This window comes from Elgaria multicarinata, chromosome 2, assembly GCF_023053635.1.
Source record: "Elgaria multicarinata webbii isolate HBS135686 ecotype San Diego chromosome 2, rElgMul1.1.pri, whole genome shotgun sequence".
Classification (NCBI taxonomy): domain Eukaryota; kingdom Metazoa; phylum Chordata; class Lepidosauria; order Squamata; family Anguidae; genus Elgaria; species Elgaria multicarinata.
In genome coordinates this window covers 140,653,685-140,666,441 of record NC_086172.1, presented here as the reverse complement: position 1 = coordinate 140,666,441, position 12,757 = coordinate 140,653,685, and the positions used below count along the sequence as shown (strand labels likewise).

Here is a 12,757-nt window from a genome sequence, read left to right as displayed (position 1 = left end):
CCTCTGGTGTCAGTCCAACTGTCTTCAACACACCGTGTATTACTGTCAGCCCCATCAATACAGGAACTTTTTCCAGAACACAAAGCCTCTATGGTATCTGAGCCACCAGCGCCTGTTCCTCAGGCTACATCTAGTCATGTCTCAATGACTAATACTCATGTCTCAGTGCCTGTCTTTCAAACCACAATTATTTCAAAAGTACCACTCGAACCATCAACACAGTTGGAATCCAACCTGGATTGCTCCCAGTTGGATTTGACAGAATCAGAATCAGCTCCACCCTCAGTTTCCTTGTACTGAACAGCTCCATATCGCTGCTTCCTTAGGCATGGAAGTTCAGCAAGTGGATGCATTAGTTAATTCAGTGATGGATTTTGTCCATACAGAAGCTATGGGACTGGTAGCCTTTCCAGTGCTCCATCTTTTCCCAGGGCAGAAAGAGAATATTGGAAACAGCTCTCTTCTGTGCCCCCCTTCCATGTTTAAGCAGATGGAGATTCTTTATCATGTTCAGCCTGCTAGTTGTACTTTTCTTTTGCAGCATGCATTATTGTCAGTTCTGGCCATAGCAAGGCATCCTTGAAGCTGCACTTGGCCCTGACCAACCAGGAGGGTCATAAACTGGACTGAAAAAGCTATTCTACCACAGCACTATTGTTCCAAATTGCGAATTATTAATTCTGTATGACACGATAACAGTTCTTTTCAGAAGACAGCCTCCCTGCTTAAATTTTTGCCTGATGACGAAAAAGAGATTGCACTTTAAGACTGAAGCTATTGACTTAGTCAATCAACAAACTGATATGGCCCAAGCACATTGCAGATTGCACGGCAAAAGCCATGGTGGGGGCATCACTCTGTGGGTCTCAACAAAGAAGCTTGATCCCATATCAAAGATATGCCTTTTGACGAGCAAGTCTTACGCAGTTAGAGTCCAGATCAAAATAAAGACTTCAGCAAAGAAAACAGGTGTTGCTATCCTCACCCCAGGCTGTGGAGAAATCCCAGCCCAACGGGGAATCCCAACAGTCCTAGTGAACCTTCCCTTGCACTTGATACCATGAACAGTCATGATGGAAGCAGAGAGATGGACAGAAGCTGCCCTGATCAGCTTAAGCTCCCGTATAGGCAGGTATTATACAGCATGGCATCTCATTATTACTGACAAATGGGTTCTTGCCATTGTGGAATACGGATATATGCTTCTATGACAGAATTCCATTCACTTCCCTCTCTGGGTTTCTTGCAGGTTACAGTTCTTCTTCGTGGTCTCTGTGCATCACATATATGGGCTCTGCACCTGCGCAGAGCTACTGTCGGAAACTTCTATAGCTGAGATTAATTTGGCGGGAACCCTCCCCCACTCCGTAGTGCGCATGACCAGGAGGGTTCCCGCCCATTCCCCAGTTCTCCTTCGACCGCCTCACGGCTACATTGTCGGATTTCTTCTCTTAAAGAATATCTACTTCAGCTGAGTTTTACTTCATCTTTTACTTCATCTTTTCATCTATTTTTGTATATAGTTAGTGTATCTTTCACCCTATTAAAATAATAATAATAATAATAATAATAATAATAATAATAATAATAATAATAATAATAATATAAACCTAAGTTTAGTATAGTTATACTCCTCCATTATGGGTGGTCCACGATCGTGCCAACTGACGTGATTGTATGGCCCTGAGGGCCCCCTTCAGCAAATGTACCCAATGTGGTAGCAAACTGCCACCCTCAGACGGGCATAGTCTTTGTTTATTGTGCCTCGGCGAAGGACATAAAATAGATTCCTGCCGGAACTGCCAAGCATTTTCCTGGCTGATAGACTTAAGGCGTAGCTTTGGAGACAGGCATTGGAAGCTGTCTGCTCCCTTACTCTAACAATGGCTACTGCTATTACTCCCGCGACTCAAGAGATAGCGGCAATAGCCAGCGCTCGCACTCCGCCGCACTCGTCCTCGTCCTTAACAGATACTCCCGTTACACCAGGGGAAGGCCTGGCTGCCTCGCTGGCAAAAAGACTGGCAAAAAAGGCGCGTGCAGTTAAAGCACCGGAAGCACCTAAAAAGAAGAAGAAAGAGAGGATAAACCAAGAGCAATCCCCTAAACAGGGACGCTTGATCCGCGTTTTGCCGCCCTCGACATCGAGAGGCTTGACACAGTCTTTACCATGCGGCCAGGTTTACTCGGCATCGAAAGTCGATACCGTACCTCCTACCTTAACCAGGAGGGAATCCTCGCTACCGAGAATCGGTACCATGATGAATACATCGCCTAGAGGGGGCACCTCGCTCCCAGGGATCGATACCAGGCCACCTACCCTAAGAAGTTCCTCAATACCGAGGATCAATACTGTACCTCCTTCAACATTGGAAGGGGAAATAAGAGATTCCTCTCTCAACCAGGAGAGTATAGATGTAAACGGCATCATTACTACAGTGATTGGGTCTCCTGGGCCAACTGCTCCGCTACGGGACAGAGCTCGATATCGAAGGGGTTCACCAGATACAGTTATGGTTTACAAGGGCCTTCAATCCCACAAGAAATGCGAGACGGGTCGACCTCCTTCTTCCTGTAGAAGTATCCAGGTCACTTCTTTGGTGGACTCTACCCAGGAACTTAAGGACAGTTGTTCCTTTCCTTCCGTCTGGGCCTACAGGGATCGTCACTACAGACGCTTCTACAACAGGATGGGGAGCACGCTACAAACATCTCAGAGTGCAAGGCCTCTGGTCCAACAGGGACAAATGCAAACACATCAATCTTTTAGAGCTGCTGGCCGTACAAAAAGCATTAAGGGCGTTCCAGTCCCAGTTTTATTTATTTATTTATTACATTTCTATACCGCCCAATAGCCGGAGCTATTGTCCATCACACCCAAATAACTTCGGACAATACCACAGTGGTATTTCATCTGAACAAGCAAGGAGGAACCAAGTCCTTGTCCCTAGTTAACTTGACTATTCAAATCTTGGAATGGTGCATTCCCAGAGGAATTACCATAACCGCAGTGCACATTGCAGGCAAGCACAACCGACTAGCGGATCAGCTGAGCAGAACTATGTCTACTGCTCACGAGTGGCAAATACACCCACAGGTGATCAGCAGTATCTTCGACCAGTGGGGGACCCCATCCATAGATCTGTTCGCAACAATGCACAACACAGTTTGCAAGCAATTTTGCAGCAGAGCAGGGATAGCGGATTCACTCGGAGATGCATTCCTGTTCAGTTGGACCATGGGATTTGTTTACCTGTTCCCACCGTTCCCTCTCCTCACAAGGATAATAGGAAAGGTGATAAGGAACGACACAAACTGCATCCTACTAGCTCCTTGGTGGCCCAGGCAACGCTGGTTCAGTTCCCTGCTGGACAGGTCTCAGGGGAACTTCCATCGCCTTCCATTGAGACAGGACCTCCTCTATCACAGTCAGGGGCGGGTTCACCACCCGGACCTCGACTCACTACATTTGACAGCATGGAGACTACTACCACTCTAAATCAGCACTCCTACTTACCTGAGATCCAGACAGTCCTGGATGAAGCACTAAGGCTGTCAACTAAGATGTCATACAAGAGAAAATGGAACCTCTTCTCACCGTTTGTTAGGAGAAACAACTCAGACCCAGTTAATTGTTCTATAAACATAATTTTATTGTTCATGTTGACTCTAATAAACAAAGGTTTAAAACTTTCCTCACTTAGGGTTTATTTAGCTGCAATTTCTGCGCACCATAACAAAGTGGATGGATCGTCAGTTTTCTCTCATCCCGTCGTTAAAAAGTTTTTAAAGGGTTACCTTAATTTGCATCCTCCTGCAAAGTCACCAGTTCCCACATGGAGCCTTTCTGTTGTGCTCCATGCATTGCTTTCTAAGCCTTTCGAACCTCTCTAACTACGGATTTACGGCTGCTGACATTTAAAGTTGTTTTTATGATAGCTATCACCACAGCCAGGAGGGCCAGTGAACTCTCCGCTCTTAGGGTAGATGAACCTTACCTAGTGTTCCACCGAGATAAGGCGGTTCTGCGAACAGACCTTCAGTTTTTACCTAAAGTTATATCTGCGTTCCATATCAATCAGGACATAGTCCTTCCAGCCCCTACATCTGATCTTGAGCGATCTCTGCACATGTTGGATGTACGTCGAGCTCTTGCATTCTACAAATCACGCATTGAATCTATACGGCAGTCTCAGCGATTACTCATTTGTTATGGTGGGACCAGGAAGGGACTTCCTGTATCAAAGCAGAGAATGTCCTCCTGGATTGTCCAGACTATAATGCTAGCATACGAACTAGCAGAATTGGAATCCCCTAAACCATTAAAGGCGCACTCCACCAGAGCTTTGGCTTCATCATCTGCATTCGAAAGGGGAGTTTCAATACCTGATTTGTGCCGGGCAGCCAATTGGTCAAAGCCTACAACTTTCATTAGGCACTACAGGTTGGACACTCGATCCCGAGCTGATTGCGCTTTTGTACGGGCTGTCCTTTCCTCCATTCTACACTGACACCGACCCACCTCTGGTAAGTCAGCTTGTTAATCGCCCAAATGTGTGATGCACAGAGACCACGAAGAAGAAATGCAAGTTGCTTACCTGTAACTGTAGTTCTTCAAGTGGTCATCTGTGCAGTCACACAGCCCACCTGCCATCCCCGCTACGGTGTGGTGTTATTGTTACTGTATTCCTCGGTTATGAGGCTTTGTCTCAGGAGAACTGGGGAATGGGCGGGAACCCTCCCAGTCATGCGCATTACGGAGTGGGGGAGGGTTCCCGCCAAATTAATCTCAGCTATAGAAGTTTCTGACAGTAGCTCCGCGCAGGCGCAGAGCCCATATGTGTGACTGCACAGGTGACCACTCGAAGAACTACAGTTACAGGTAAGCAACTTGCATTTACTCCCCCACCCCTGGAAGAGAAGGTCACTTCACTGCTCCGTAAGGAGGCTATCGAACATATTGGCCTTTGGTACATTGTCCCAGGTTTCATATCCCATTGCTTTATGGTCCAGAAAAAGGATGTGGGGAGTCACTGACCCATCTTAGATTTAAGGGATCTTAATTTTTTATTCAGCCGAAAAGTTTCCGAATGGTGATTCTGTCCTCCATCTTTCTCCTTGCTTCAGGAGGGGGAACTGGTTCACATCCTTGGATTTTAAGGACATTGATGATTAGCTCATTGGGGCTCCATCTTGTATGCTACTCTGTAGTCACGTTCAGTCTATTCTTTCCAACACTATGCTTCTATACACATTCCTCCCAATTCCTCTCATTTTGAGTGTGTTGCCAAAGGTCATAAGACTACCCACTCTCCATTCTTCACTCACCAAAATGGTTGCTTATGGCATCCAGATCTAGTCTCCCTTCACTTGACAGTGTGGAGGATTCACCCTCCTCACCCATTCCTTTGGACGTTGAAAGTATTTTAAAGATGGCACAGAAGCTGAGCATCCTTCAGGAATATGCTACTTCTGCTTCAGTTGATCCTGTTACCTGCTTCCTTCGCTTTGTCCTTTAATTTCTATTAACACATCATGATCAGAGACTTGCTTTATCATCTGTTTGAATTCATTTGGCAGCATTATCTGTATTCCACTGTCAGATTCAGTGACATAACATTTTCTTCCATCTGAGACCATAGCTTGGAAATCCTTAAAAGAATTTATATCCACCAGTTTCACAACCAATTCCTGCCTAGAGTTTTTCTGTGCTTTAATGTCAAAGCCCTTCAAACCACTTTCTTTCTAAAACTTACCTTAAAGTCTTCTTGTTATCATAAACTCGGTTTTATACTGTTATGTTTTTATCTGTACACCGCTCTATTATATAGGGTGGGATATAAATGTTTTAAATAAATTACCTCTGGATGTCAAAGTCTGTCTTTTCTGCCTAAAGTTGTATCACCCTTTCATTTGAACCAGAAAGATAACACTTTTCCTGTTTTCTGTCCAAACATGACCACACCTCTATAACCTTCTGTTCACAGTTTAGATGTACGAAGGGCTGAAGCCTTCTGTCTTTATTGGACTTCATTGTTCTGACAGACTCTGGAATGTTTTGTCTCTTACAAGGGCAACAATAAAAGCATTTCTGTCTCAACCCATTTGGGTTTCAGATATGAACAAACTCTGTTACACACTGACTTGACTCTCGGTACCGCAGTTGGTACACGCCCATTTCACCAGGGCTTTATATCCTCAGTTGCACTACTGTCTCAGTGTTCATGCAAGGAAAGACCCTTCCTTTGGACAACCAATACTTTCATCTGTATTGAGTTAACCACTGGTTCTCTCCTCCTATGTTAAGTCAGCTGGTTAATCACCCATATATGTGATGCACAGAGACCACGAAGAAAAACAGATTGCTTACATCTAACTGTAGTTCCTTGGAGTGGTCACATCCTCCTACCCCACTAACACGTGTTCTAGTATTTTTTCATCATTCTTCTCAGTCTGGGGTTGTTGTGTGGCACTCTCAAAGGAACTGAGAGGAAAAGCGGGACTGCCGCCCTCTAGGCATGCACAGAAGGGTGGGGCGGGCTTCTCATGTAAATGTCTTGGATCTGCGCATGTGCAGATCCCATATGTGTTTTGCACAGATAACCACTTAGAACTGCAATTACAGGTAAGCAGCCTTTCGTTTTAGAACCAAATCCCTTAGTTTGCTGGTGGGGCTAGCATGAGAAATGTGCTTTTAGGTCCATGCAACACACTTACTGTGGGAAGATTGTTGGTTTCAGGAGTAGCAGCATGTTTTAAACTATGTTGCACTGCTGACTATTACTGCTGATAATTATTTTACATGTTGGATCTTGTGAAAACTGATAGAAGAGGTTTTGATTCATATCACGCTGGGAACAGTCATACAATAGTATACAAACAGTGTACAAACTAAATATCTGCACCTGTAACAAACTGTTCCTTTTCAAAAGTACATCTGTGGATTTGTATTCACAGGTTGATGCTGCGGATGCAAGTTACCCATCTGTGAATACCTGTGTGCATTATCTTAAGTTGCCTGAATATTCATCTGAAGAGATTATGAGAGAGCGCCTGCTAGCTGCTACCATGGAGAAAGGCTTCCATCTCAACTGAGCTGATGAGTGTGACATAGGACATCACAAACTGGTTTTGCGTCCATAACTAGTGAAGCCTCTTGTGTTGTATGTGCAGAAAATACAATCTCCACGCTGTGCTCTAATGAGACTTGCCTTTCCCCCCTATCCATGAGGCTTTGGAAACACGTGGAATAATTTTGTTAGCTGCTAATGACAAAACAAATCCCAATGAATTTCACAGCCAGCAAGAAAAAAGCAAGAACACTGTGTGATGCTTCCAAGGGCTTGTGCAACCAGAAGCTGAAGCAAATGTTTGACTGTTCCAAAGAGCAGATCTGCAGATTTTCAGTGTTCACTGATACAAGATTTATAACAGTGTATTTGTGTAAAGTTTAGCATTTAATACCCTGTACACTACAGTTGCCATCACTGATCCCTCTTTTGCTGGCTTTAAGCTAACTGGTCAGAAACCTGCTTACTTAACTTAGTCATTGGGCATCTCAAGCTTTCTTTCCCTTCTTTAATGGTGCCTGCACTATTGGCGTATGCTAGCGTGGGGTGGGGTGGGGTGTTTGCATATAATCATGCACAACCTTTTATTATTATTTCAAGTGGGAATACATTTTGCTTTCTAAATGCCCTGCTATAAAGATCAAATCCTTAAGTGTGTGTATGTGTGTGTGTGTGTGTGTGCGTGCGTGCGCGTGCAGCTCAACAATAAAGCTTTTAAAATACACTGGTCCCTGGTGCAAGGCACACTTTAAAGCAAGTTTTACTTTTGGTTGTACTTTCTTTGTATATTAAAAACATTTATTTAACTTGTTGCGGTTTGGAGTTTAAAGAAAGATTTCCAATGTGTATGCTCAACAATAATCATTAAAAAGTTTGCAGCGTACAAAACAGCCTCTTGTTAATGTTTTAATAGTTCTTCTGCCATGTTGGTGTGCATAATAGTGCCTTTAATTCTTTTGATTTACTTTCACATGCTTTTCTCACCATTTTTCTAAGCTACTGTAACCTTTCTTCAGAGGGTGTTGTTCCAGCCTCTTGATCATTGTGGTTGCTCTTCTGCACCTTCTCCTTGCTGAGGTGCTGTTACCAAAACTATACACACAGTATTCCAAGTGTAGTTGCATCATATAAAGGCGTTATTAAATTGGCAGTTTTATTTATTTATTGCATTTATATACTGCCCCATAGCCAAAGGTATTTTTGATTCCATCTGTAAGAAATTCATAACATGAAATTCATCTTTTCACAGCAGCAGCATTCTGGATTATTTTCATTAAGCTACCAACTGCAACTGCAAGGTCCCTTCCCTGGTCAGTCACTGTATATTCAGACCCCATCAGCACATATGCAAAATTAGGATTTTTGCCTCCATATGCATCACTTTACACTTACTTTGAATGGCATTTGCCATTTTAATGCCCATTTCCCATACCTTGCAAAGATCTTTTTGAAGCTTTTTGTAGCCCTATTTGTTTTAACTGCCCCATTGCTCATCTAGTTAAAAAGCACTTGTCCCAATCCTGATGCTTTTGGTACCCTACTGGTTCTTCTTCGTGGTCTCTATGCATCACACATATGGGCTTTGCGCCTGCGCAGAGACCAGACCGGAACCTACTATAGCTGAGTGGAACGTTTTTGGCGGGAACCCCTCCCCCCACGCTACCGCGCATGTCCATGGGGTTCCCGCCCTTACCTCAGTTCTTCGTCGTCCGCCATTGTGCACAGACCTGTTTACCGAACCTCTAGCGTTTTCGTATAGCTTCTTCTTGTTACTATCTTTTCTAATCTCTTTCTAAACTCTTTTTTCTTACAAATTTCCTTGTATCTAAAAAAAAAAAAAAAAAAATAAGTTATTGTAGATAGTTCTCCTCAGCGACTTCGGTCGCGTGAGGCCTTTATGGCACTTAAAGCCCCGTTTAGAAAGTGCGTTAAGTGTGGGGCCAAACTTCCGCCGACTGACGGACACTCCCTTTGTGTTTTGTGTTTGGGCGAAGGACACGTTGTTGAGGCCTGCCACCACTGTATGTCATTTACCAAACAAACAAGGAAAAATCGAGCGGACCGACTCCGTTCGATACTGTGGGAAAAGGCTCTCAAGGCCACGGAGGCCCCTACAATGGAGAAAAAGGCGGTTCATAAGTCCGTTGCCCACAAAACGGCAGTTACCAAGACTGTTCCAGACAAACCGCCAGACCATAGCACTGAAGTGCAGGCCAGAGCAAATAGGGCTGAGATACCCCTCACGCCTGGTCGGTCTTTATCAACTTCAATGGCTAAGAAGGTTTCTAAGAAAGCCAGAACGCCGATGCCTTCTCCCGAACTGGAGAAGAAGAAGAAGAAAAAGAGAAAGAGGGATGCGGAGAGGGCCGCTTTAGCGTCACCTCGGCCGCGGGAATCGGCCAGGAGCCATTCCACCCCTCCCGCCGCGCCGACCACTTCGATACCGAGGTCTCCTTCGGTGTCGAGGCCTCTGTCGGTGCCGATGGCTACGGTACCGACACGCCCTCCAAGTTTATCAGAAGGCGAGATCCGAGATTCGGTGTCGATAGCTTCCGCTCGACAATCTGTAAGACCCCAGGAGCTCCAGGGTTTAATCCCTGTGCAGCCCTCGCCAAGGCAGACTCCAAGACGCGATTGGGATAGAGTATCGCAGTACTCTGATCCCCAATCCAGGTACGGCTATTACGAGTGGGATCGTTACCGACCGCAACAATTTTTTCAAGGTGACCAGCAGCATTACCAGCCTGAGGGCTATTATGCACATCCTCCACCAACATCGAGGGTATGCCAGTTACCTTTGCCTCCTCCTTCCATGCATCAAGTTCCGACGGTATCGACCCCTCGACATCGTGAACAACATGCGATACCGGTCGCTGCGCCGGCTGCATTATCTACGCAGGAAGAACGGCTGGATTTGCAGGTGGTGACGCTGTCTTCGCCAGAAGAGAACTATCCATCCGACTCGGAGTCGGCACACTCTTTGGTTCCAACCGCACCTTCTCCGGACGATGCAGTCGATGATGCTGACCCTTCTTCGCCGTCGGATGATATGGTCCGTTTCTCAGACCATATGCTCAGAATGGCCAATGCATTAGGCCTCGACATTCAGCAGGCAGATGAATCGGTCATCGACCCAATTTATGACGTGTTTCAAACAACAACAAATCAACGTCTAGCCATCCCAATACCTCACGCCCTAAAACAAGCAGCTCAGTTGTCTTGGAAAACTCCAGCAGTGGCTCAAACAACTTCAAAAAGATTAGAATCATTATACCGTGTAAAAGAGGATGATACACAATTTTTGGCTCAACACCCTAAACCAAATTCAATAGTGGTGGAGTCTGCACAGGGCCAGTCACAGAAAACCCATTCTGCGCCCGTAGATAGAGAGGGGAGAAAGTTAGACCAAACTGGAAGAAGGGTTTACTCATCCTCCGCCCTAGGAATCAAGGCGTCTGCATACGAGGCAACGATGGCGAGGTACCAGCTTTTTCTCTGGGAGAAGATGGGATCTTTGTGTGAACACCTCCCAGAGGACAAAAAAGAGCTTGCAAGGGTTTTTCAAAATGAAGCATCGGCCATAGCAAGGCAACAATTGTCCACCGCTCGACACCAGGTGGACTGCCATTCAAAATCGATGATGGGGGCCATTTCTTTAAGGAGGCATGCTTGGCTCAGATCAGCCAATCTTACGCACGAAACCAAAGCTAGGATTGAAAACATGCCATTCGATGGCGAAGGTCTATTTCATTCAAAAACCGATGAAACACTAGACTCCATCTATAAGGCAAGAACAACAGCCAAAAAGATGGGGTTTACTGCTCCTCCTCAGACTCAGTACCGTTCAAAAAGATGGACAAGGCCTCCAATGCAACAACAGCATCGACCCCAATACCAGCTCCAACCTCGACAGCAACAACATCAGCTTCAGAGGAAGAGGCCTTACCAAGGCAGGTACCAACAAGAAAAAAGGCAGCCCGACTTCAGCAAGAAGCAGCGGGTTTGACTTTTCGGATCCAGATCCACCTCCCTTTGCGAACCGCCTAGCACCCCATTACCATCAATGGGAGTTAATAACAACAGACTCCTGGGTGCTCACTATCATCAACTCGGGGTATGCCATCGAGCTCGATGTCCTTCCTCCTTTTTCGGGAGTGAAAGTAACGGCGCCATCCCCTCCTCTGCTGCTCGAGGTACAGACCTTGCTGTCGAAGGGAGCTATCTCTCCCGTACCCGCAGAGGAACTCAACCAGGGGTTTTTCTCCCGATACTTCACGGTCCCGAAGAAAGATGGAGGTCTTCGACCGATCATGGACTTAAGGCAATTGAACAAATTCATCACCCCGAGAAAGTTTCGTATGATAACGATTGCTTCGATTTTGCAGCTCCTACACAAAAAGGTTTGGTTCGCAGTGGTGGATCTGAAGGATGCGTACTTCCATATCTCTATCAGGAAGTCGCATCAACCTTACCTTCGTTTTTCCATCGGTACAGCCCAGTACCAATTCACCGTTCTTCCGTTCGGATTGGCCACGGCACCGAGGGTCTTCACGAAAGTCATGGCGGTGGTGTGTGCCCACCTGAGACAGAAAGGGATATTTGTTTATCCATACCTCGACGACTGGCTTCTGGTAGCGGACAACAGCGACACGCTCCGGACAGATATTCTAACTACCCTCAACCTGTTGGACTCGTTGGGGCTGTGGATCAACGAAGAAAAATCCATATTGACCCCACAGCAGAGGTTGGACTTCATAGGGGTAACCCTCTCATCTCGAGACGGGAGAGCGTACTTACCCTTGGCCAGGGCGAGTACCCTTCAGCAGTTAGCCATCGATACCGAGAGCCGCCGAAAAGTTTCGGCATGGACAATTCAGAGACTACTAGGTTTGATGGCAGCTACAACTGCAGTCATCAGGTTTGCAAGACTCAGGATGAGGATATTACAGGCCTGGTTTTTGAGGACTTTCGATCTTCGACACAATGCTCGACGAACTTACCTCTCGATACCGAAGCAAGTGAGGGCATCCCTGCAATGGTGGTTCTCGATGTCGACGCTCCTCGATGGGGTACCATTCCAACAGAAGGCGCCCTCGGTAACGATCACAACAGATGCATCCTTAGAAGGATGGGGAGCTCATTGCAACTCCCTTACCGCTCAGGGTCGCTGGCCTCTATATCAAAGAGAACAACACATCAACCATCTGGAGCTCTTAGCTGTGGAGAATGCCGTGAAGACTTTTTCACAAATGATCGAGGGCCGAAATGTCCTGATCGCAACAGACAACACCACCGTTGTGGCTTACATCAACAGGCAGGGTGGAACACGATCGCACCCTCTGAACCGTTCTGCACTCAGAATCTGGAACTGGTGCATCAAGAGAAAGACTTACCTGACTGCCATCCATGTAGCAGGAAAGGAAAACATCATTGCGGACTCCCTCAGCAGGTCCTTCCGTGTCGACCACGAGTGGGAGCTCGACGTCGAGGTCCGAGACGATCTCTTTCGTTGCTGGGGCCGCCCTGCTGTCGATGTCTTCGCTACCGAAGAAAACGCAGCTTGTTCCAGGTTCTGCAGCAGAGCAGGAAAGGGAAAGCACTCTTTAGGAGATGCTTTCACCAGGACTTGGAAAGGAAATCTCCTTTACATCTTTCCACCCTTCCCGCTATTGACGAAGGTGTTAGCC

The 12,757-nt window shown here is 46.1% G+C and overlaps 1 protein-coding gene across 9 annotated transcripts in view; it reads left to right on the top strand.

Moving 5' to 3' along the window:
• The window catches only part of HECTD1 (HECT domain E3 ubiquitin protein ligase 1), a 79,808-nt gene extending 71,850 nt beyond the window's left edge, over positions 1–7,958 (top strand). For all 9 annotated transcript variants that reach the window (XM_063117774.1, XM_063117777.1, XM_063117782.1 and 6 more), the window contains one exon: positions 6,958–7,958. In XM_063117774.1, the coding sequence (XP_062973844.1) occupies positions 6,958–7,095 (138 nt within the window). In that variant the 3' untranslated portion in view covers positions 7,096–7,958. The remainder of the gene's footprint in view (positions 1–6,957) is intronic.
• Positions 7,959–12,757: the final 4,799 nt, after the last annotated feature.